Genomic DNA, 26,377 nt, shown 5'->3' with positions numbered 1-26,377 from the left:
TTTTATGGTCTACCTCTGAGGCAGATATTTTGTGTTCTGTTTTCAGTGAAGCATTCAAATTTTCATTTCTGCACAATGTTTTCTTTACATTCTTTCACCTTTTTCCATTCTAATGAGGTTGTAAAGAGGTTGTTCAATTTTGTGGGTTTTGAAGTGTGTAAAAGTTACATAGCATTGGGAATTACCTGGCAGTCTAGTGGCTAGGACTCTGTGCTTCCATTGCAGGAGGCTCGGGTTCGGTCCCTGGTCAGGGAACTAAGATCCCGCATGCTGCACAGCTCAGCCAAAAAAAAAAAGTTACATGGTATTAAAGAAATATTTAAGATAAAAAACAAGTTTCCCCAAATCATGCTACTTAAATTAATACAATTATTTCATTTTTGTGTATGTCCTTAGTATCTTTCTGTATTCAGGACTGCTATTCAGCCAGAATGCACGGATACAGCTTCATCAGGCATTAAAATGTTGAAATCTTTCACTACTTATTGGTAAATAGCTGCTGCCCCAAACTCTCAGAGTACCCACCTCCACCTGTCTTGTCCACATTGGTCCCAGAACCCTCTGGATTTCACCACATTCTAACTCCTATAAAGATGAACATTTAGTACAGCAGAGGCCTCCAAGACCCTGTTCATCTCTATGGCTGGTGTCCATTCTGATTGGTCATTACTTAAGCCTTTTGGGTTATTAATTATCTTGAATATCACTTCGTCTATGTTTATGTGTATTTTATATAACCTACATAATTGTATACTTTTTACATAATACAAAGCTGTATAAAGGCAACTTTGTAATTTGTTTTAGTTATTCAGTGCTAGATTGTAAATATTTTCCCATAATGGTTTGCAGTTTTAATAATTGACATTTTGAAGAGTTAAATGATATTCCTTCTTATTGAGGAATCAGTACTTACTAAATGACTTCCCCATTGTTTGACATTGAAGTAATTTATAGTTTTTTTCACTCATATATAACACTTCAATAAATACCTTTATGATATTTTTGTTCTTTTGAGTTCTTTTCTTAGATGTCATATATTTTGTTTAAATGACAGGTGAAAAAACTAAATTCTCTGGTATCTGAAAAGAAATCAGCTCTAGCTCCAGTTATAAAAGAACTACGACAATTGCGTCAGAAATGTCAAGTAAGTGAATTTAATTTTGTGATACTTTTTTTTTTAACATCTTTATTGGAGTATAATTGCTTTACAATGGTGTGTTAGTTTCTACTTTATAACAAAGTGAATCAGCTATACATATATCCCCATATCTCCTCCCTCTTGCATCTCCCTCCCACCCTCCCTGTCCCACCCCCCTAGGTGGTAATTTTGTGATACTTTTAATACTCTCTCTTGTTCAGCTGTATTAGTTAGAATCCCAAATATTTTACTTGGGTAATTTCTGGAAATAAATTATTATTTTTTATATGATTCTGCAGAAGATAATAATAATGTGACCTACAACAGTTTTTGTTTAATTTATGCTGTTTGTTTTGTCATAAATTTTGGGCGGGGGCAGGGGAGAGAAGGAGAGGAAGGAGTTTAAGCTAAAATCACAAGTGCAGCCAAATGAGATTTTTGCTTTAAATCATACTCATGTCAGAGTTATGAAGTCACATTCTTCTGTGGCCAGGTAAAAGTTCAGAGTCTGCCAACGAGTGGTGACAAATTAATGTTAGATTAATGAACTTGCTTTGCTAGGGAGCAGGATGGGGGGCAAACCATGATGGCTTATGATTAAGTGATGAAATACAGTTACTTGGAAGCTAATTCCAGGCACTGCTTTAAAGATAAACTGTGAGAAGGTAAATGCCCTCCACAAATCCAGATAAGGTGGCCTTCGCCGTTTGTCCTTAACAATTGTTATTTTATCGTTCTCCACGTAGTAATTTTAGGTTTGAATGTGAGCTGTACTGCATGTGCCTAAGGATGGAACTATAAAACTCTTCATGAATGCCATCTATCAGAGTTAGAGAAGCAGAGTGAGAAATCACATGGACTTTGAAATCAGATGGATATTGTTTCCTTTTTTATAGAAAATGCCATGGAGTCTGAGACAGGTTGAGTGACTTATCCAAAGAGAGAAGTAGGAAGTGAGAGAGTTGGGGCTTGACTCTAGCAGCTCTAGCATCTTATTTTAAATCTCCTGCTTATTTCATTATACACTCCTGCTGCCACGAAAGAAATGGAAGAGACAAGTCCCTGTTCTCTGGGATTCATACTGTCATAGGTGAGAGGGAACAAACACATGAGGAAATTAGGAAAAATAAAAGATAACCCAACCTAAGAACAATATAGAAAAAATATAATCAGCATCATATACTTAACTGATAAGGAAAAGGGAAGGAAATGAAGGAAATAAGGAAATGAAATGATTGTCAGGAAAGGAAGATTTCAGAATGGAGATTTTTTTTTTTTTTTTGCGGTACGCTGGCCTCTCACTGTTGTGGCCTCTCCCATTGCGGAGCACAGGCTCCAGACGCGCAGGCTCAGCGGCCATGGCTCACGGGCCCAGCTGCTTCGCGGCATGAGGGATCTTCCCGGACCGGGGAATGAACACGCGTCCCCTGCGGACCGGGGCATGAACCCGCATCCCCTGCATCGGCAGGCGGACTCTCAACCACTGCGCCACCAGGGAAGCCCCCAGAAAGGAGATTTTTGAGCAGGGTTTTCAGATTGAGGACATCAAGGATTGTTTTCATGGGTTCGTTCTAAAGAATTGATTTTCTTAATGCTTTTCTTGAGTCAGCAACTTACAGACAAAAGGGAACACTTATATGTATTTCTGGTGATGGTAAAATTTCTCCCTAATGGTAAAAGTAAAATATATAATAAAATAAAGTATAGTAAAATAAATCTGTTTGTAAATACAGGCATACTTCATTTTATTACATTTTTTACAAATTAAAGGTTTGTAGCAACCCTGTGTCAAGTAAGTCTGTCAGTGCCATTTTTCCAACAACATTTGCTTACTTCGTGTCTCTGTGTCACATTTTGGTAACTCTTGCAATATTTCAAACTTTTTCTTTATTATATATTTGTTATGGTAATCTGTGCTCAGTGATCTTTGATGTTACTATTGCAAAAAGATTGACTTGCTGAAGACTCAGATGGTGGTTAGCATTTTTTAGCAATAAAGTATTTTAAAATATATACATTTTTAGACATAATGCTATTACACACTTAATAGACTACAGTATAGTGTAAACATAAGTTTTATATGTACTGGGAAACCAAAAAATTCATGTGATTCGCTTTATTGCAATATTCACTTTTTTGCAGTGGTCTGGGGCAGAACCCACAATATCTCTAAGGTATGCCTGTAGTTCTTTTATTAAGTCCATTTACATTTTAAATGAGGAGTTTTATTGAAAGGATATTTAGAACATTAAAGGAAATATGCTGTTTTGGAAATCCAAGGATCAGAACTATAGTCTCTCTGGAGCAGGTAGAGGTACTATACTTCTCTGCCGAGCATTTTGGCTCAGGGAAGCTTCAGGAACCTTAGCAGGAGCTTGTGGATAATGATGATGAATGTGATAGTAATAGCATTTATCAAGTGCTTTCTGTGTGCCAGGCACTGTTACATTACTCATTCAGGCCTCGTAACCACCCAGTTAGATAAACCACCCTTTACACAGATGAGCAAATAAAGGTACAGAGGGGTAAAGGACTTGCCCAAGGTTACACAGCTGGTAAATGGCAGAGCCAAGTTCTTCATACTCATACTACACCAATAACATGGCTCAGTGAATCACTCTGTATTGGCTTCTCACTGTGCCTGCCACCAGCTGTGTGTCTGCCTATGTTTCTTTTCTCCATCTTTTAGTTTCTCCCCATTCTTTGGATTGGCATACTTGTAACCTTAGCTCGCTTATGGCTCCTCATTGTTCATATCTCACACTGTAGCCTTTCTCTCTACATATATGTTGACGTTTTCACTATAACTGCCCTGTTTTCTCTGCCTTTTCTAATTTAAACTCCTGGTGCAGCTCCTCTCTTTTGGGGGCAGTTTTCCACACCAGACTACCTCAGAGATTACTGGCTATCCTTGGGTCAGACCGAGGATCCATCCTTAGTGTAACCGGCTATGCTTGTGGGTAAGGATCAGAAGAAAGGAGGGTGATATGGTACTAAATATGGCTGCCTAGAGAATTTTCCTTCTGGAGAGGCTATGGGTACTTTGGGTACTTTACTTCAGGGGTCCCCAACCCCTGGGCTCTGGACTGGTACTGGTCTGTGGCCTGTTAGGAACCGGGCCACAGAGAAGGAGGTGAGCAGCAGGCAGGCGAATGAAGCTTCATCTGCCGTGCCCTATTGCTCCCCATCGCTGGCATTACTGCCTGAACCATCCCCCACCCTGCCCTGATCCATGGTAAAATTGTCTTCCTCAAAACTGGTCCCTGGTGCCAAAAAGGTTGGGGACTGCTGTTTAACATCTTTACTACACCACCCATTATCCTATTATTAACAGCTGAACAGTGTTCATCTTTGCATTTTATCCTTGTCCTCTTATATATACTTTTTCTACATGGTTGGAATGGTAGTATACATTGCGTTTAATTACTTTAAGGTTCTATTCAGTTAATATATTTCCCTTGTTTGCCATAGTCTTTATAATTATTCTTTTCAACCAATAAAAGTGACATCAAGTGCCTTTCGATAGCCTAAGTTAGAGGGAATGAGGTCCCAAACTAGCGTTGGTGGAAGGAATGGACAAGAAGGAATAGATCTGAATGGTATATGGAAGAACACTAATTACAGACAAGGGAACAAGAGATAGCAAGATAATTTTGAGGTTTGAAACCACTAACAGTGCAGATTAGGGATGAGGAAGAGCTAGTTTTGGTGGTAGCAGTGGACGAAGAAGAGGAGAAATGATGAATTTCTTATAGACACTTCAAAGTTAATATCCAGCAAGAGTTCAGGAGAAGATATCGGGGCTCAAGTTGAAGTGTGTAATCATCTGCCTAGATGTGATGTTTGATCATAGCTCAGGAGAAGATGCAGTTACCGAAAAGAGCATGGAGTAAGACTAGCTGAAGTCTGAGAAGACTTCAGGGAAGACCCTCTTGGGTTTTGGTTTAATACTATATGATGCAAATGAAATTACTTCGTGTACTTAGAGTTTATTTTTGTTTTTTGTGTTTGGGGTTCTTTTTTGCCACAACACGCAGCTTGTGGGATCTTAGCTCCCTGACCCTGGGTGGACCCTCAGCAGTGAAAGCATGGAGTCCTAACCACTGGACCACCAGGGAATTCTCTATTTTGGGAGTTAAAAAAAATTTGCTATTAAGGTCCTTACAGTAATATCTACCAGAGTTGTGAGTGTCTGGTTTATAGAACCACGTTTAGGACAATGTAGTTGTTCAATAAACATTTGTTGACTTTATTAACAGAACATTTTTAAAAGTATTTTAAAAATCAAGTATAAATATAAGTGGCAAGAATCTTCTAGAGCTAGAAGCAGACCTCTACAGAATTATATAAATAATTATTATTGAGCCCTCACAGTGTTCTCTTAATGCTTTCTCATTCATGCATTTAATATTCACAACTATAAAATATTTTCAGATTGTCCTTAGATAAGGAAATTGAAGCTTAGAGAAGTCAAATAACTTATTTAAGATGACTTAAGTGTTGGCACAAGAACTCAAACTGCAGTCTCTGTGAGTTCAAAGCCCTCTTCCTCTATATTGTGCCATTCTGCTTCACACTTGTTAATTCTTTTGAAATATATTGATAATTTATTAGTTCAGTAAAAGAACCATTTAATGTATGAAACTAAAGTGTGCCATCTGTCAGTCTTGGGCCATTTAGTGCATATGTCACATAGATTTAGGATAAGCTTTATCCTAAATGTCAGCAGGTGAAAAGCAAAGGGTACCAATTGTGCTAATTACAGGGAGACAATATGGATAGAATGATTTAAGAACATGGGCTAGAGAATCAGGCAGACCCTAGATAACCTTGGGTAGATGACTTCATCTCTATAAACTTCAGTTTCCTCACCTGTAAACTACTCCCTTCTTAATAGGGTGGTTGTAAACTTAAATAACACATATAAGGTACTTTGCAACAGCAATGACTAATACATAAGGACTTTTAAAAAAGGTATTTATCATTATAACTATTAAAAAATGGTTTTAAAGGAAGGAATACTATTGCTTTTCAACTAAATTGTTTTCTAAGTAAAATCATATACCAGATCTTTAATTCTGCAAAGTCATTTATTATAGGGACTTCCCTCGTGGTGCAGTGGTTAGGAATCTGCCTGCCAATGCAGGGGACAGGGGTTCGAGCCCTGGTCTGGGGAGATTCCCACATGCCACAGAGCAACTAAGCCCGTGCACCACAACTACTGAGCCAGTGCTCTAGAGCCTGTGAGCCACAACTACTGAGCCCACGTGCCACAACTACTGAAGCCCACACACCTAGAGCCCGTGCTCCACAACAAAAGAAGCCACAGCAATGAGAAGCCTGCGCACCGCAACAGAGTAGCCCCTGCTCGCTGCAACTAGAGAAAGACCGCGTGCAGCAACGAAGACCCAACGCAGCCAAAAATAAATAAAAAAAAAATAAATAAATTAGAAAAAAGTCATTTATTATAATAATGTAACCAGAACCTGCAGTTCATTTTTATACAATTTAACTAGGTTTCTCTGTATGTCAAGTACTTCCTGCCTCTTCCATTACAAAGAAATATAGCTGTCTCACTACTATTCTCAAATAATACAACTCTCCAGTTCTTAACACATTCATCAAGTCAAGGGGCGCCTAGGTCCTCTAAGCATTTTCATCTCTGTCTTCTGCCATGTTGAAAAGTAATGGGTACCGAGTTTCAGTTTTAGAAGATGAAAAGAGTTCTGGAGATGGATGGTGGTGATGGTTGCACAGCAGTGTGAAGGTACTTAATGCCACTGAACTGCACACTTAAAAATGGTTTAAGTAATAATTTTTATTTTATGTATATTTTACCATAATTTAAAAAATCTAAGAGTATAGAACTTGCCCACATTTTCATTAACTTTTTAGTTTTTTTCAATGTTTGAATTCAGTGCAGTTGGTGAGTCCTTGATGCTCATTTTGCTTAGCTCCATGTGTTAATCTCCCACATCCATGTATAGTTCTTTTTTTTTTTCGCTGCATTGGGTCTTCGTTGCTGTGCACGGGCTTTCTCTAGTTGCGCCGAGCCGGGGCTACTCTTCATTGCGGTGCGTGGGCTTTTCATTGCAGTGGCTTCTCTTGTTGGGGAGCACAGGATCTAGGCGCGCAGGCTTCAGTAGTTGTGGAGCGTGGGCTCAGTAGTTGTGACTTGCGGGCTCTAGAGCGCAGGCTCGGTAGTTGTGGTGCACGGGCTTAGTTGCTCCGCGGCACGTGGCATCTTCCCGGACCACGGATCGAACCCATGTCCCCTGCATTGGCAGGCAGATTCCTAACCACTGCACCACCAGGGAAGTCCCTATAGTTCTATTTTTACCCAGAAAACTTTTGTAATAAAAAGTATACTGAAAAAACAAGCTGCTTCATTGACTTTAAGCTGTTGCCAAATATTAACTGAAATTCATAATTGTTCTCTGCTTTGAATAGTGTTTATTTTTAACTTGTGTAAGTATATTTAACACTCAAAACTACACAGATGTATTATCCTATTGTTAAAGTGCAGGAGTTCTTAAAAATACTTTATACTTCTTGCTTTCATGGACAACTCTCAAATATTTAGAAAATTTTATAGTGAAGTGTTAGTACATTGCCATTCTTTTTATTTGCATTGTGTTATAAATTTGAATATTCATAACTGTTTGAAAATTGTTTGAAAATCTCAAGACTTTGAAAATCACAACTTATATTTATCTAAATCTTTTATAATTATCTAGAGTTAGATAGCATCTTGAAAATCTTCATGTTTGTTTTTTTAGATGCCGTTCCATAAATTATAAATTTATATGTAATTAAATGACATAATACATATAATTGCTAATATATGGGAAAAAGCTAAAATACTTGTTTTAGAGTATATATACAATGTGGTAATTATTGATTTCACTGAAATATTTCTTGTTGTTTGCTTTTTCTTATAGAAGTAAAACCATGCTCTTGGCCAGAATTCAAACTGTAAGGAATTGGTTAAGGGAAAGAATAGAAATTATTTCTCTCTCTACACTCCACCCCTAGCATACTCCCCAGAAATAATAACTGATAACAGTTCCTTATATATTTTCCAGAAATTTTCTGAAAATTCATGAATGGATAATTATTTATTGGCTACCTGAAGTTTGATCTCCACACCTTTGTTCTTACTCTCTAAAAAAAACAAAAGCTTTTTTTTTGGTGGGGTGCCAGAAGTCAACTCTGAGTGATACTAATGTTTGCTTCCTCTTGTTTGCATTTGCCTGCTATACTTTTGCCCATCTTTTGCTTTCAGCTTTTAAAAATTTACCTTGTTTTAGGTGTGTCTCTGAATAGATCTTGAACTGTGTTTTGTGTTGTGACATAATCTGAAAGGTTTATTTTAATAAATAAGTTTAGCCAATTCATATTTATTGATATGTAGACATATTTGGTCTTTGTGCATTTTATGTTTTGCTTCTGACTTTAAATCCTATAAAAATAAATTCCTCTGTTCATTCTCTGTGTCTGTGTCTCTCTCTCATATTTTCTGGCTCTGGTTTTGCTCTACTGGTTATATCTGTAATGCCACCATTAATCATCCATTTCTGTTGATAGTATGTATTAATCCCCACTATGAGTAGTGATGAAATTGGTATTTTTCCTCTAACTTCTCCTTCCCTTTGCTTTAGCACCTAATTTTGGTCATTTGTATTGTCTTTCTTACTGTTTGCCTTTATACTTGTAATATGCTTATACTATGACTTGATTCATCAGGTTTAAATTATATCTTTTGACATTCCCCCATCCATCCCCAGCAATTAAAAATTGAGGAAGCTGGCTTATTCATTCTACCTTCCACCTTCTTTTCCCCTTCCCCTCCCTGCAGGTTTTATGGTATCGTGTCTACACTGTCAGGGCATATAACATTTATGTTCTGTTCTATTACCCTAGTTCCCACTTTTGTCTTTAGTATTATACCTGTACTTGTCAGATTCAGTGCTCATTAACAATCCTCTCACTGCCCATTTTCCTACTTTTTATTGTCTCTCATTTGTTTTCTAATAGAGTCCTCAAAGCTTAGTAGAGCAATATTACCTGATGAGTTCTTGCAAATCTAGAATTTGTTGCCTTAAATATTTCAACAACTGCTTGATTGAGCATAAAAGCCCTTACATCATGCTTTCTTTCCTTGAGGATTTTTAAAGTGTAGCTCCACAGTCTTTGAGAGTTAAGTGTGGCCATGGAGAGAGCTGAGGCCAACATAATTTTTTTAGTGACCTTATCCGGAAAAGAATGTATTTTCCAGTTGTTGAGTGCTGGGTTCTCCATGTGTTTGTCAGATCAAGCTTCTTAAATGTGTTGTTCAAAACTTCCTGGTGAATGGGGACTTGTGGTGTAATGAGTATAGAGTTTCAGTTTTGCAAGGTGAAAAGAGTTCTGGAGATTGGTTGCACAATAATGTGAATGTTTTTAATACAGCTGAACTGTAGCCTTAAAAATGGTTAAAATGGTAAATTTTATGTGTATTTTACCACAATTTAAAGATTCCTGGTTTTTAAAAAAAACACTTAAAATTATTCATTTTATCATTATTTTATGACTCTTTATTCCTTGCAGTGCTTTTTGTCTAGGAGCCTTATTTTGTCTGCTGTTAATGTAAGTGTGGCAGCTTTCTTAGGATTAGTGTTGCTTGGTATGTCTTTTTATTTGTTCACTTTCAGCTTTCTACATCCTTATTTTTGTCCTATGTAAGTCTCATAAATAGCATATAGTTGGATTTTGTGTGGATATAGTTTCTTACATCCAGTTTGAGAATCTTTTTTTAAGAAAATTTTTATTGGAGTATAGTTGCTTTACAGTGTGAGAATCTGTCTTTTAATTGGTGAGTTTAGTCCCATTTACTCTTATTATTGATACATTGGAATTTATTTCTATTTTGTACATCCTATGTACTGTGCTTTTCTATGTTTCTTTTCCTCTTTCTGCCCTCCGTTGCACCAATCCTGTTTTCTTTATATTCTTTTTTCCCTTTATTTCCCTTTCTATCTTCTTCTATTCTGATATTGTTTACTCTTAAATTTTTAACATATTTTTCCTGCCTAAAGTTAATCAGCTGAACAATTGTTAATCTCCTGAACAATACAGGAACCTCAGAATAATTTAACACCCTCTCCTGCCTTACACATGTGTTGTTATCCTGTGGTATTTTATTTCCATTTTATTTCTTCATCTCTAAAAGTGGTTGTCATGGTGGTCATTACTGTTATAATTACTACTTCGTACAGTCATTTCCTGTTTAGATTTACCCACATATTTAGCAGTTCTCACCATTGCTTCATGTACTTTATTCCTTACTTCTGGATTCAGTTTCCTTCTTCCTAAAATGAAATTTCCTTGCTTTATTTTCTTTTCTTTTAGTAGTTCTCTTAGTAAAGAATCATTGCCAAAAGTAAACCATCTTTGTTTTTCTTCTTAAATAGTGACTTGGTCAGAAAAAAAAATTATTTTCATTGCTTTCTGCTTTCTCTTGTTGTGTTGAGGGATCTGCTATCGGTTTAATTCTCATTTCTTTTTAGATAATGTCTTCCCTATATATAGTTTTAATTTTTGTTATAGTCACTAGTTTGTTTTATTATTTAGATTCCACAGAAAAGTAATATTGTACAGTATTTGTCTTTCTCTTTCTGACTTATTTCACTAAGCAGAGTACCCTCCAAGTTCATCCACGTTGTTGTAAATTGCAAAATTTCATTCTTTTTAATGGATGAGTAGTATTCTATTGTGTGTGTGTGTGTGTGTGTGTGTGTGTGTGTATATATATATATATACCACGTCTTCTTTTTCCATTCGTCTCTTGATTGACACTTAGGTTGCTTCCATGTCTTGGCTATTGTAAATAATGCTGCTATGAACATTGGGATGCATATATCTTTTCAAATTAATGTTTTCATTTTCCTTGGTTATATACTCAGGAGTGGAATTGCTGGATCATGTGGTAGTTCTATTTTTAGTTTTTTGAGGAACCTCCATACTGTTTTCCACAGTGGCTGCACCAATTTACATTCTCATCAAAAATGTACAAAGGTTCCCTTTTCTCCACATCCTTACCAATATTTGTTATTTGTGGTCTTTTTTGATAATAGCCATTCTGACAGGTGTGAGGTGATATCTCATTGTGGGTTTGATTTATATTTCGCTGATGATTAATGATATTGAGCATGTTTTCATGTTCCTGTTGGCCATCTGTATATTTTCTTTGGAAAAATGTCTTTTCAGGTCTTCTGCCCATTTTTTAACTGGTTTTTTTTTTTTTTTTGAGTTATATGAGCTGTTTATATATTTTGGATATTAACCTCTTATTAATGATATCATTTGTAAATGTTTTCTCCCATTCAGTAGGTTATCTTCCATTTTGTCCATGGTTTCCTCTGCTATGCAAAAGCTTTTAAGTTTAATTAGGTCCCATTGGTTTATTTTTGCTTTTGTTTCCTTTGTTTTAGGAGACAGACCCAAAAAATATGGCTGTGATTTAGGTCAAAGAGTGTTCTGCCTATGTTTTCTTCTGGGAGTTTTATGGTTTTTTACATTTAGGTTTTTAATCCATTTTGAGTTTATTTTTCTTATTAGTTTTTTTTTGTTTTAACATCTTTATTGGAGTAAAATTACTTTACAACGGTGTGTTAATTTCTGCTGTGTAACAAAGTAAATCAGCTATACATATATGTATATCCCCATTTCTCCTCCCTCCCACCCTCCCTATCCCACCCCTCTAGGTGGTCACAAAGCACCGAGCTGATCTCCCTGTGCTATGTGGCTGCTTCCCACTAGCTATCTATTTTACATTTGGTAGTGTATATATGTCCATGCCACTCTCTCACTTCGTCCCAGCTTACCCTTCCCCCTCCCCATGTCCTCAAGTCCATTCCCTACATCTGCATCTTTATTCCTGTCCTGCCCCTAGGTTCTTCACAACGTTTTTGTTTTTTTTTTCAGATTCTATATATATGTGTTAGCATATGATATTTGTTTTTCTCTTTCTGACTTACTTCACTCTGTATGACAGACTCTAGGTCCATCCACCTCATTAGAAATAACTAAATTTCATTTCTTTTATGACTGAGTAGTATTCCATTATATATATGTGCCACATCTTCTTTATCCATTCATCTGTTGATGGACACTTAAGTTGCTTCCATGTCCTGGCTATTGTAAATAGTGCTGCAATGAACATTGTGGTACATGACTGCTTTTGAATTATGGTTTTCTCAGGGTATATGCCCAGTAGTGGGATTGCTGGGTCATATGGTAGTTCTATTTTTAGTTTTTTAAGGAACCTCCATACTGTTCTCCATAGTGGCTGTATCAATTTACATTCCCGCCAACAGTGCAAGAGGGTTCCCTTTTCCATTTTGAGTTTATTTTTGTACATGGTGTGAGGAAATGTTCCAATTTCATTCCTTTACACTTAGCTGTCCAGTTTTCCCATCACCACTTATTGCAGAGACTGTCTTTTCTCAATTGTATATTCTTGTCTCCTTTGTCATAGATTAGTTGGTCATAAGTGTGTGGGTTTATTTCTGGGCTCTCTATTCTGTTCCATTGATCTATGTGTCTGTTTTTGTTGCCAGTACCATACTATTTTGATTACCATAGTTTTGTAGTATAGTCTGAAGTCAGGGAGTATGATACCTCCAGCTCTATTCTACTTTCTGAAGATTGTTTTGGCTATTCAGGGTCTTTTGTGTTTCCATACAAGTTTTTAAATTATTTGTTCTAGTTGTGTGAAAAGTAACATTGGTATTTTGATAGGGATTGCCTTAAATCTGTAGACGGTTTTAATATTTTTGTCTTTGGTGTTGTCCAGTTTCACTGCCATGATCTAAGTATAGATTTAGTTTTATCTGCTCTGCTGGAATATGTGCTTTTTTGTCTCCCATTAATTCTGGAAAAATTCTACATGATATCTTCAAATATTCTCTCCCCTGGTCTTTCTAGTCTGTTCTTCAGCAACTCCTGTTAGATATATGTTAGACGTATTTATTCTGTTCCCTGTTGTTTAACCTCATTTTCATATTTTCATCTCTTTGTCTCTCTCTGTGATGAATTTTGGATAATTTCTTCAGCTCTGTTTTTTAGTTCATTCTTTCATCTCCTGAGCCAATCTTATGTTTATGTCACCTACTTAGTTTTTAATTTCAGTGACTTTTTTTTTCGTTTTTGTCTATTTTTACTCACTGTGCCTTTTTTTAGTCTTTTATTTTCAGTTCCTCCTTTATAACTTTAATTATTTTAAGCATACTTATTCAATAGACTTTCTTCTAGTATTCGAAGTTCCTGGAGGTATAGTCCTGCTGTGTGTTTTATATCTTCTGATTCTCACTCATAATGGATTGATTGTTCCTTATATATTTATACTTTTGGATTGTGAGTTTATCTTTAGTAGGGTTTTGTCTCTTGAGTCCTGGCAGCTAAGATGGAGGGTGTGTCCCTCCAGAGTGGTTTTGCTGTTGTTCTGCCAGGTGTTTTAGGACTATCACAAGCTTGGAGCTAATTTGAGTTAATGTCTCAGCTTGAGAGTTCTTAGACCACGTAGGTAGGGTAAATCCAAATCCCAAACCTGCCTGAGGACAGACTCCTTTTTTCCATCCTCCTCTGAAGTAGCATAACTGCATTTACTGATCAGTTTGGCCATAAAACTCACAAACAAAAAAAGGCTTTCATATACTATAGTATCTTCATCTCACTGACAGGCCCAGCAGCTACCCAAGTACACAGCCTCTGTTGCCCCTTCTCATGTCAACCATGAGAGCCTTAGATGTCTGTAGGTCACTTTGATTCACAAAAGCCATGGCTCCTTTTTCCCACCAGTCTTTTATACTGTGCTAGTCACCCCAAACCAGATGCAGTCCCACACAGCAGAAGCACCACACAATATTACCCATTTATGTTAACTCTCCAGTTCCCAAGGAAACTGTGCTGTGTGAAACCATTCCCAGTCTGGCCTGAATCAATCCAGGCCTGGTGTTAACCCTTTATTCACAGGTTTCTAGGTCTTTTGCCCTGCCTGGAGATAATAATCATTCTGTTATCAAGATTGGCTCCCAACTCCTTCACCAAGTGTAGCCATAGGCTGTCATCCTTTGTTTCTAGTCCTGGTAATTCCTTTTACTTCCTTGAGAGTTCAGTTAGCTCTGGATCTGAAAGGATGTTTGCCCTGCCTTATCAAGCATTTGTTGATACTTTTAGCATTTCCAGGTGTCGGTAGAAGAAGATTTTCAAATTATCAGTTTCAAAATATTATGTTAGAAGAAAGTGTGAAACTATTCAAATAGCCTGAATTCAAATTCTAACACGTCTTTCCAGCAGTACAATCTTTTACAAGATACTTGTCCTTGCACGATGTGGGGATATTAATACCTACCTCAAGAGGTTGTTTTGAGACTTAGTTATTGTTAAAGGTAAAGCTCAAACACCCTTAACATGGTTTACAAAGTTCTGATCAGGCCTCTGCCAAAGTCTTCAGCCTCTTCTCACATTTCCCAGACATGCTCCAGTATAATAAACTACTTATATGTCCTAAATTGTCCTTCTTCTCTCTAGTTCCAAGTCCAAGACTTCATACATAGTGTTCCTTTTTTTATGAACATTCTCCTCCTCTTGTCCCTTCTAACTATGCTTACTAATCCTTCGTACCTCAGCTTAGATATCAATTTCTCCAGCAGGTTGTCCGCACTGATCCCCAAGCCTGGGTTAGGTCCAGTGAGCGTCCCATGTGCTCCTATAACACCTTGCATTCATCCATCATAGCACTCAGCCTGTTTACTTATCTGAGCATTACTTGAGGGGAAGGATTTTTGGCTGTTTTGCTCACTGTTTTATTCCCAGCTTCTAACAGAGAGCCTGGCACACAGCTTAATACATGGCAGCTATTGTTTTTATCAGCACCTTCATCTGTCATAATTCTCAAATGTCTGATTGTTGTATAAATAACTCGTAAGTATGCCAAGAAGCTTAGAGTTAAGTTACAAGACTGACAAGGGCATGTATTGTTTCAGAGCCACATTTTAGGCCTTTGTTTTTTACTTATTCAATTAATTACCCTTTTCATACTAGGAATTAACCCAGGAGTGTGATGAAAAGAAATCCCAGTATGATAGCTGTGCAGCAGGCCTTGAAAGTAATCGGTCCAAATTAGAACAGGTAAGAAGACAGTTTTTATTTTAACAACTTAGCAGAAACTGCCTGTATATGCGTATTTTCACTACCAATGTCAAAAGATTCCCAAATCTTTACTGAGTCTGTCTCCTAAGCTGCAGAGATTTTTATTTCTTCAAACTTGATGTGTACATACTAAATTCTCCATCTACACCCCTACTGCCAGAGTCCAGGCCCCCTAGACTCGCACTGTAACCTCCCACCTACTCTCCCCTTCCACGCTTGCCTTCCTAAGGTTTATTCTCCATAGAGCAGCCAAAGAAACCTATACAGCAGTTAGGCTACCCTCCACTGGCTTCCTGTTGCACTTAAAATCTAACTTCAGAACTGTGGTCTATAAGGCCCTACCTGCTTCCATGAACTTCATATCCACGTGCTCTACTCCTCACCCACAGGGCCCCAGCCACACTGGCCGCCTTCTTGTACTTCAAACAGGCCAAGCTTGTTTTCACCTTGGGGGTTTTGCATGTATTCTTCTCTCTCTGGGATACTCTACCACCAACTATTTGCCTTGATCTCTCCTTTTCACCTTTTAGGTCTCACCCTAAATGTCACATCCTCCTAGAGGTCTTCTCTGATCACCTAATATTGCCCACTCAGTCACCCTATCACATTCCACTGCAGAATTTTCTTCATGGCACTTTTTCCCATCTGAAACTACTTTCATTACATGTTTCCTTGTTTATGTCTGTTTCCTCTACTTGAATGAGAGCAGGGACCTGTCTTGTTCACTCCTCTGTCCCCAGCACCTAGCACAGAGCTGGGCACACAGTAGGTACTTAATAAATAACTAAACTTATAGGTTGTAGAGCGATATGAGTGGTCTCTAGAAAAGATTGCAACCTAGTCTATTATAATAAAGTTTCGGTTGCAGAAGAGGAAATACTCTGATGGTATTTCTTTTGTTGTAAATATAGTCATCCTTTCTGTATCTGATTATTCTTCCGATAATGTTGCCCATTTAAAATTATATACATTAGGAAGTCAGAGGACTCCGTGAAGAATGTCTTCAAGATGAAAGTAGATACCATTATACAAATTGTATGATTAAGGTAAGACAAAGAAAGTGGATCAAAAACTTTTCTGAGATTTTTCTGTATCAAGGACTTAACCTAAAGCTTAGTCTTTCCACTTAGAACCTAGAAGTACAACTTTGTCGTGCTACTGATGAAATGAAGGCATATGTCTCTTCTGATCAACAAGAAAAAAGAAAGGCAATTAGGCAAGTAATTTTGTTGTTTTTATATTGAGTTACTTAATGTTTTAATCTATAGAAGTTTTATAAATAAGATGGAATTATACAAAGTCAGAGTACTTAAATAAGCATATAGTAAGATATTATTTAGGATTGAATCTTGTTAAACATCTTCTGGATAGTCCAGCCCTGCTAAGTAAGAATACATATAATTTTTCTTGCTTGCTTGCTTACTTTTTTATTGTGGCAAAAGGTAAATAACATAAAATTTGCCATTTTTAAGTGTATAATTAAAAGTGTTGCATTGATTACATTAAAAATATTATGCAACCATAACCACTATATATTACCAAAACTTTTTCATCACCCGAAACAGAAACTCTTACAACCATTAAGCAGTTAATCCCCACTACCCCCTCCTCAGGAATACGTATAATTTCATAATTGCTTTTTTAAAAGCACTAAGGTTGGTCTATTTTTCAAGTCCTACATGGCCTGGACTCTGGTTGTTGGCCTGCTCATTGTGCAGTGTGAGTGACTGCATTTCAGCTAGAAACTGTGTGACTGCGGTGTGTCAGCCTTTAAAGCAAAGAAGGGTGTATAAATACTACTAGTCCTTATATGGTGATTTTTTCTTTTTGTAATCCTAGCTTGCAGCATATTGTAATAAATCAAATGCTGTCTTAAAAAATACGTTTATAGTTGAATTGCTAGCTTTGATAAAATGCAGTAATGAACAAGATAAGCTTTCTTTGCCCCTAATCGTAATTCAAATATTTTGCTTTTACCATTCGGTAAGAACTCAAATGAAGTGTAGGATTCACACTTATTCTAGACTGCAGTTGAGATTTCTAGTGGCATATACATTAATATTACAAAAAGGAATTTAAGAAATAGAATGTTTTGCAAAGTCTAAATTTTTTTATATAATGCAGGCCAGACCAAAAATATCCTATAAATAGGATATTATTTTTTAATAGTCTAACATATTAAACATACAGGCACTTCCCTGGTGGTCCAGTGGTTAAGAATCCCCCTGCAATGCAGGGGGACACAGGTTCGATCCCTAGTCAGGGAACTAAGATTCCACATGCCGCAGAGCAACTAAGCCCACATGCTGCAACGACTGAGCCTGCGTACTCCAGAGCCCACGTGCCACAACTAGAGAGCCCGTGTGCTGCATGTACTGAAGCCCGCACGCTCTGGAGCCTGCGCGCCACAACTAGAGAGTCCGCGCACTGCAACGAAAGATCCCAAATGCCGCAACTAAGACCCGACACAGCCAAATAAATAAATAAATATTTTTTAAAAATAATAAGTCTACATTAAAAAAACATACTGAATGTACTTATACAAATTCTTTCATTGAATGTAAACTTTGCTCATTAAATCTGTATAGTCAATGCTAATATTTCACAAATGTGAGAAGTTAATTTTGTTCTTGAAAAATAAGTTTTAGAAATTGTTTCTTTTCTTCCAAAGTGATCAATATAAATAGTAAAAAAGGAAATATAGCTCCTGAACTATTGGTTTTCTTATCAGTTTTCTAGCTAGATATTCCTCTTCATCATTTTAAAAATCATTGTAAACCTTTACCATTCCTCAGTTTTCCAATAGAAAAATACTGTGCCCTGACTAGAGTAGTACATGATAAGAATGTTAAGAATAAAATGGAGTTAATTATACTCTAAACTCACTGATACATGTTTAAAATATTATAACTATGGTAGACACAATATTTTTAATGTTATTTCATTTTCTACTTTTATGGTACTTCCTGGTAAGGCCAAAGGTGTAAGAAATTAGCTTGGTTTTGAAAGATCATCTGCAAATTTTAATTTTACTTAAAGAGGCAGCATATTATATATCAAAGTACTAGAGAGAGACCATAAAATTGTTTCTAACCTGATTTTTCCAGTTCCTAGTTTTGTGGCCTTGGACAAATCATTCCTCATCTATAAAATAAGGAGAATAATGTATACCACAGAGGTTCAAGTTAAATATAATGTATGCAGCAGTATTTTAGAAATGATATAGTATGAATTCCTAGAGGGCAAGGACCCTGTCTGTCCTGTTTTCTTTTTGAAATCCCAGGGCATGCTTGGTACATAACAGGTGCTCTGTAATTATTTCTTGAATAAATTCATTGAATAAATTAAAATTACATATTACTGTTATGGGGAAAGAGCATGTGCCTGTTGATTTCTTGATAAAATATAAATGAAAATTCTAAAACAGTTTGGACATTCCTCGGGCCTAGGGTAATAAATGAATTATTTAAAGCTCTCTTAATAATAACCATACATTCTTCTTGAGGGATATGTCATTTAGTTCCTCCCAGCTTTTTTTCATTGAAGAGCTAGAAAGGTAAACAATTTTGACTTAGTGTCTCATAAATTTTAAGGGCAAAATGAAGGTTCATCAAGATTGTGTCTATTCCCTTCCATTCTTATTCCTGTGCACAAATTCTACCTTCACTTCAGCTCTGTAAGGGCTTCAGGTACTTTTGATTGCCATTCTCTCTGTTCTAATCATGTTTACCTCCCTTTTGACATAAATGCAAATCTTTCTTCACTTAAACTGCTAGAGTTTGTGGTTTATGATTTCTTAGATTCCCAATTTTGTGTTGTTTAATTTCTTCTTAAGTACTACTGTGTAGCTTTACACAGAAATATAGTCTTTTTCCATACAAATTTGAGGTCTAAAGTCTCTTATCTTCTTGTCACTGGTTCCTTTGTCCTTGGTTCCTGTGTCCTCATCCTTCAATCTTTGTCCTTAACACTTCAAATCTCATTTTTTGTCTTATATAATATTAAAATATAATTATACCTTTGTTTAAAAATACAATACGTTATTTGTATTTCTATTTTTACATTAAAAATTTGTAACTTTTTTAGCTTACAAAAGAAATACTTATAAAAACAAAAAGTAACCATTATCAAGTATAGCACACAAAAATTGAATGTTGTCCACACTGCCATACCTCATAAATGTCTACTGTTAATATTTTGTTGTATATTATCCCATATTCTTTTCCCATGCTTTTGCTAATATGTCTGTATATGTGTGTATACATAAATAAAATTAAGCTACATATACAGTTTTTTTCTTAATAATTTATCTAGAATTTTTTGCACTTTAGTATTTATAGATCTACCTCATTCTTTTTTTACAACTCTGTATTATTCCTTTGAACGGATGTACCATAATTTATTTAAACATTTCCCCGTCTATCAACATGTAGTTGGTTGCAGATTTTCACTACTATAAGCAATGGTGAAGTAATAGTCTTTGCTTTCATCTTTATTAACTTATGAGAGTTTTTCTGTAGGATGACTTCCTAGAAGTTGGATTGCTGGGTTAGATGCTATTTAATGTTTTTTAAAAATGTGTATCCTTTCTCTCTTCTGCAAACCTCTTTAAAAAAAAAGTGTAATTTAAGCAAATGGATTACCATTGATTTAAGTGTAGATTAACTGGAAATGGTACTTAACTTCTTACATGATATTTTGCCTTGGTTTTTTCCTTATATTACTGTTTATTAGATGAACTGACTAAAGATTGGAAAAGGGAGTGTTTGATAATGGGTTTCATTCTGACTCTAGTACTCTATAAACTGTATTGTCTAATATATTTAGATAGATATGTTAATTTATAATTTAGTTGTATGATCAAATCGATTGAAGTAAATGTAAACTAAATCATTATGTTTACTCCCCAGGGAACAGTATACCAAAAATATTGCTGAACAGGAAAATCTTGGAAAGGTAAGAATGCATTTTTTTTTTGGCTGCGTTGGGTCTTCGTTGCTGCACGCAGGCTTTCTCTAGTTGCAGCGAGCAGGGACACGGGCTTCTCATTGCTATGGCTTCTCTTGTTGCGGAGCACGGGCTGTAGGCACACAGGCTTCAGTAGTTGCAGCACGTGGGCTCAGTAGTTGTGGTATGAGGGCTCTAGAGCACAGGCTCAGTAGTTGTGGTGCACGGGCTTAGTTGCTCCGTGGCATGTGGGATCTCCCTGGACCAGGGATCAAACTTGTGTCCCCTGCATTGGCAGGGGGGGTTCTTAACCACTGCACCACCAGGGAAGTCCCAAGAATGTTGTTTTTTTTAATGTGTCTATTCAGGCTTTCAGTACATGTTTATGCCATTGTCATTTTTTTTAAGGTTATAGAGGATATTGGAACTTTCTTACTCCCTTTCAAAGATGAAGACTCTTCTTTAGGAATTTAGTTTTATAAAAGTGAAGGCACATGAATTTGGGAGGAGGGGGGAAATCCAGTTTTAAATAACAAAGAGTTCATGCGTAACAAACAAAATGCCACGTTTAATGAACTACAAGTTTCAGTTTATTCCCAGGTATCTGGGAATACTGGGATTATACTTATAAGTGTAAACTTATTCATTTATTTTATTTAATAAACGCAAATGAGCCAGGGGCTAGTTTAAGTCCTTTACAAACATTGATTCAATTAATACAAATAATCGAAAAACTTTACTTAAGATACTCACTCCCTACCTGCCAGTCTTATATGAGGGCTACTAAAAATAGGAGCATGTGATTGAGTCTTGTTTTCTCAGTTCTCTGAGCCACTCCTAGTAGAAGAGGTGGTGGGGCCTTGAACATCAGGACTTAAATGACTAATTGATTTTTCTAATTGATTCTAATCTTCAATGATTTTAAATCCATGTTGCATAGTGAATGCTAACCATGCTTCACTATACGCCATTTTATCTGTTCTTTACTTAGTTTCACTATTGAAAATTGAAGTTCCTTATTAGTTTTTCTAATAGGAGTGTCAAGTTTGTAGCATCAGAGTTAGAAATTGTTGGCTGCGGTTTTTCATTTAAAATACTGATTATATATGGGTGTCTAATTTCAACGTTCAAATATTCTTGAGGCTGCAGCCTGGAAATGATTTTATATACATATATAGGCTTGTCCATCCTAATAGTACAAATGAAAAATATGGCTTTGTTTCAGTCTTAATGCATTGTACAGTTTAGCTATTGGTCTGACTCAATAAATTGGTGATAGTAAAATTATTCATTCTTACTTTCATTTGAGTCATTATTAAAAACATATTTACATATATCTGCTTTTACATAAAAGCTGAATTAGCTCCCATAAACCTGTAAGTAATATTCTAACGATGAACTTCAGAAAAACAAATAGTGTAGAAAGCAATGAAGTAATTGCTAAGTAGACTTTTTAAAAGTCTTTTTGAGAAAAACTTTAAAAAGAACTAAAAAAATAAAAGTTTTTATTATGGAAAATTTCAAGCCTAAATAAAAAATTGAGGAAATAATGTAAAGAACTCACATGTAACCATCACTCAACTTCAGTAATTAAATTTGTGACCAGTCTTGTTTTATCTATAGTCCCACTCCCAGATTTGCCCATTTTTAGGCAAATCTCAGAGATTTAATTGTTTTATCTGGTCATATTTCAGTATGTATCATAAAGACTCTTTTTTTTAACATAACTGCAATACTATTATCATGCCAAAAATAATTTAACAATAATTGCATAATACCCAATACCCAGTCAGTGTTCAAACTTCACCAATTGTCTCATAATTTCTTAATGGTTTATTTGTTCAGATCAGGATCCTAATAAGAGTTCATACATTGCTATTATTTGATATATTTCTTAAGTCCCTTTTTCTCTAGGTTACTAGTCCATCTTTTTTCTTTACAATTTATTTGTTGGAAGAAAAAAAACCTGATCATTTGTCATTTTCCAGCATTCTGAGCTTTGTTGATGGCCTCCCTGTAGTGTCAGTTAGCATGTTCTTCTGTCCCCAGTATGTCCTGTGAATTGGCAGTTGGGTTTAGAGACTTGATTAAATACGATTCAATATTTGGGAAGCTCTCTTTTTGTAATGTAGGCAGCCAATGAAAATCACTTCCTCAGTCCATTAATTCATTAGAGGTTGCAGAACAGTCATATTCTAATTATGTTGTTCCTTCTTCATTTATTGGCTGGAATAATTCTGTTAAGAGCATCTTACCAACTCTGGTTACTCTAAAGTACAGGTCATATAGGAAAGGCAGAATAACTGCTTGATTTGTTTATTACTGGTTTTCAAAATGATGAGTTCATTTTTTATCATTCTTTAAAAGTATGTTTATAACTCCCAGATTTAACATGTTTTATATGTTTCAATCCATTGCAATTATTATTATCATATTTATTTTTATTTATTTTTATTTATTTAATATTTATTATTATTCCTATCCAAATTGCCCCATGTTTGGCCGGTGGAAGCCTCTTGAAGTCAGCTCCTGAATCCTTTTGAAACAATCCTACTAGGTTTTGATGGATTTTTTATTTTCTGGAATGACAAAATGTTCCAGACAAAAGGCTCATTCTGTACATTTCCTGTCCCCAATCTGGAATCAGCCATATCTATAAAAAGTGTTCATCTGTTCTTTTTGTATGAACTGTGAATAGATGTCCATCATATTAGTCTAAGTAAAAAGAAACATTAAAGCTGATTCTTCCATTTCATCAGAGAAATTGAGTTCTGTACACCTTATTCCATTTATGAAATGACATGCCATACTCAAAAGGAAAAAATAATTTTCATATTTGAACTTATGTGTTTGAATCAAGTTGTACATTCATTTGTACAGTATTTTAACTAGAGATTTTGGGGGCTTTAGGATTCAGTATGATTGTCAATAATTGACTTTCATCCAGGTATTTCATAAATAATATAATTTTTTATATGAAAATATTCCTCTATTTCATTTGTTTTGAAAAGTATCTGGATGGATGCTATGTGTAGAGAAATATTTGTCAAACTTTGAATCCTTTCAAAGACCCAAACTTAATTGCTAAATATGATTAAAGATTATTCTTTCCCCTTCCAGTGTAGTGTTTTACTGCAGGATTTGGGGGGAAAGCAGTAGCAGCAGTCTGACGTCAAGCATGTTCCAGCAAAATGAGCCACTGATTAGTTCATGCCCCGATTGTCAGGCTGTATCATTTAAGAAACAAAGCTTCTTGATCCTCTCACTCCTAGAGTGGATCTAAATTTTCAAGGCAAACACAGAACATACCTAGGCTTTGAAACTGACAATAGCATATGCCTTCCAAACCAGCAAAGACTGGACATCCACAGACCTCCTCATGCCAACTGAGTTTCTGAAATTAGACCAAGCTATAGTGCTACAATTCACACTATCATATACTATAATTTGCCTTACCAAGATGGAATATTGTACTGAAAGTTGTAACTTTCCTCCTCCTGTACCACCTCTTCCTTTTAAGAACAATGAAATCTGTGACAAGTATTTTTTGTACATTGCAACTATCCACAAAATAAATCTGTAATAAGTGACAGTAATATAATATTTCTGATACAGACAGTCCCCACCTCCTGTCTTTGGTTCTTTAAATAACTTTTTATAGGTTGTTAGGATTTTGACAAGGAAATTATTCCAATAATATAAGAAAAGTTACAGTTAAGTAGTACCTTAATCTTAAAATCATGCTCAGTACTCTTGATCTGACTTACTACTTTTGTTTTAGTTTATGAGGATAAAAATATTTGTTGTAAGATACTTTATTTGTAACATAGACTTAAATAGATGTATTTGCATGCCAGGCATTGTGTCAAAAAATTGCTGGTTATGTTTAAATTATATTTTCTTAATTCTGTTTTGTTTCCTGTTGCTATTTGCTGTTAACTTTGCTTTTCATTAACCATAGATGGAGAGGGCAGTCTTTAGTAAGCGTTTTGAACCTGGCCTCAGTTTAGTTTAGCCTCTTATTTGGGCAAGTACCAATGACCAGCCTTTTCACTTATGTGCTTAGGTCACCTGTTAAATCAACCGTGTATACTAAAAGAGGAAAAGATGGAGATGTTCCTGTGTAATCTGTTTCTGTGTCTTTGCTTGTTTTTCTGCCCTTCTTGGTGATTTCTCACACTGTGTCAGTGTATGTATTTCTGTCACACTGTTTCCTTATGTGTGTACTATCATCTCTGTTTTTCGCTTCTTTCCTTCCTTCTTTTCTTTCCTCTCATTGTCTCTGACTTTGTGCCTCCCTTTCTTTGTCACTCTCCTCAATTTGCCATAATACAGAACCAAAGTATAGTTTTGCAATGTATTGAAAAATGTTCTTATTCCTATTTATAATTTTAGAGTCAGTAAGTAGAACAATTTTGGCAGGTGGAACTATATAGGCTAGTAGTAACAAAAACAATTCTGATAAGGATTTGGGCCTTTTTAGAATATCACTAGACCTTCTCCCTGAGGAATATTAACATACAATTTGATTTATTTGGGTATAGAGCATACCCTTAGAGCATACTGATTCAGGAAAGAATACAGTATTTAATAATAATAACATGTATAACACATGGTAGTTTATAATTTTTTCCATATCTATTGTCATGTGGAAAAAATAATCTTATAAAGCAGATACTTTTATAATTACCCCTATTATTAGCCTTAATTAACAATTGAGAAAACTACAGTCCAGAGAAATTGTCTTCCCTACAGCTAGTGACAGAGCCAGAGTTGGAACTCAAGTCTTCTGACTTCCAAAATCTGCATATTTTTATATACCATGTTACTGCTCCACTTTCCAGATTCCCTTTATTTTTTTCCCCCCTTCCTTTCTTTTACATTTTTCTGTTCTTTTTAAATTCAGGTTGTCCTAGATCTATCATAAATTTAGTTAACTTTTATCATCTTCATTTTCATCTATCATAGGAGAACCTGGCTTAGCTATTATTCATCAGATGTACAAAGCATACCATATTCTTCTGATTAGAACAATAGAAGTAAATCCGTATATGAGATTTAATTATTCTTGATTTTTTTTTTAACAATAGAAACTCCGGGAAAAACAAAAAGCTGTACGAGAAAGTCATGGTCCCAATATGAAACAAGTGAAAATGTGGCGTGATTTTGAACAATTGATGGAATGTAAGAAACAGTGCTTTCTGAAACAACAAAGCCAAACTTCCATTGGTCAGGTAATTCAGGAGGGAGGAGAGGACCGGCTGATACTCTGAGTTCATGTGTCATTGTTTGGGGTTTTAGCTGATACTGCTAGCTATAAGCATAATCCCATGGTGTATTCCCTTTCTTGAAAGTGATTTGTACAACATTTTGCTTTCAGATTAGCCATTCCCTATTAAGTTTTCTTGGAAAATAATGTTAAGGTAGATTTAGGTTTTAAAAGTTTTTTAATATGGAAAAGAGTCCTTTATTTTTTTGCTTAGTTTAGACATAGTGATGTCTTCTGTGTTTTATGAGACAGGAGACTGAGTTTACTATCTGTAAATGTAAACATATGTCCATTAAGAAACATGTAGGTTTTTTTAAACATACTAACCCAGTGGCTTAATGTTTCTCTTAATCTTTTTTTAACTTTAGAGGAATCTTTTAGGAATTAATATCTCTTGTTTTGAAGAAACATTTATCTGAAGTTCAGCAATTCCTACAGTTTCACTTCAGTTTCTTTTTCTTATGTAAAATTCAAGAAGATTTATTATTTTGAATAACATATTTGTTCTATTTGTATCGTTTAAACACAAATAAAACTTGGTGCACATATCATGGCTATTTATTTAAAATTTATATAGTGTAAATTTTTATTCTTTTTTAAGTAAGTATTTATGTTATAGCACTGTGTTAAATTTAAGGATTATTACTTATTTTCACCAAAAGTCTAATATAGTATTTAGGTTTGGGGGACTATTATTTTAAATATAAGAAATTGTCGAAGTGCCTCAAGTTCTCTGCTTCATCTGGACAAGGTATTTGAAGATTTCTTTGGTTTTTCCTTAAAGAAATGTACTAAATTCATATGCCACCCTTTACTTCATTTCAGTTTCA

General features: G+C 35.5%; 1 protein-coding gene across 9 annotated transcripts in view; it reads left to right on the top strand.

Moving 5' to 3' along the window:
• Window positions 1-26,095, top strand: part of IFT81 (intraflagellar transport 81) — a 103,987-nt gene extending 77,892 nt beyond the window's left edge. For 8 of the 9 annotated variants that reach the window (XM_067700893.1, XM_067700896.1, XM_067700895.1 and 5 more), the window contains 6 exons: window positions 1,055-1,144; window positions 15,224-15,310; window positions 16,306-16,377; window positions 16,462-16,547; window positions 20,242-20,287; window positions 25,369-26,095. In XM_067700893.1, coding sequence (XP_067556994.1) covers window positions 1,055-1,144; window positions 15,224-15,310; window positions 16,306-16,377; window positions 16,462-16,547; window positions 20,242-20,287; window positions 25,369-25,551 — 564 coding nt within the window. In that variant the 3' untranslated portion in view covers window positions 25,552-26,095. The remainder of the gene's footprint in view (window positions 1-1,054; window positions 1,145-15,223; window positions 15,311-16,305; window positions 16,378-16,461; window positions 16,548-20,241; window positions 20,288-25,368) is intronic. The other variant, XM_067700897.1, reaches the window with a different exon arrangement.
• Window positions 26,096-26,377: the final 282 nt, after the last annotated feature.

Source organism: Pseudorca crassidens, chromosome 12 (genome assembly GCF_039906515.1).
Source record: "Pseudorca crassidens isolate mPseCra1 chromosome 12, mPseCra1.hap1, whole genome shotgun sequence".
Classification (NCBI taxonomy): domain Eukaryota; kingdom Metazoa; phylum Chordata; class Mammalia; order Artiodactyla; family Delphinidae; genus Pseudorca; species Pseudorca crassidens.
Note: the sequence above shows the minus strand (reverse complement) of the source record. Positions and strands in the feature narration are given on the sequence as shown.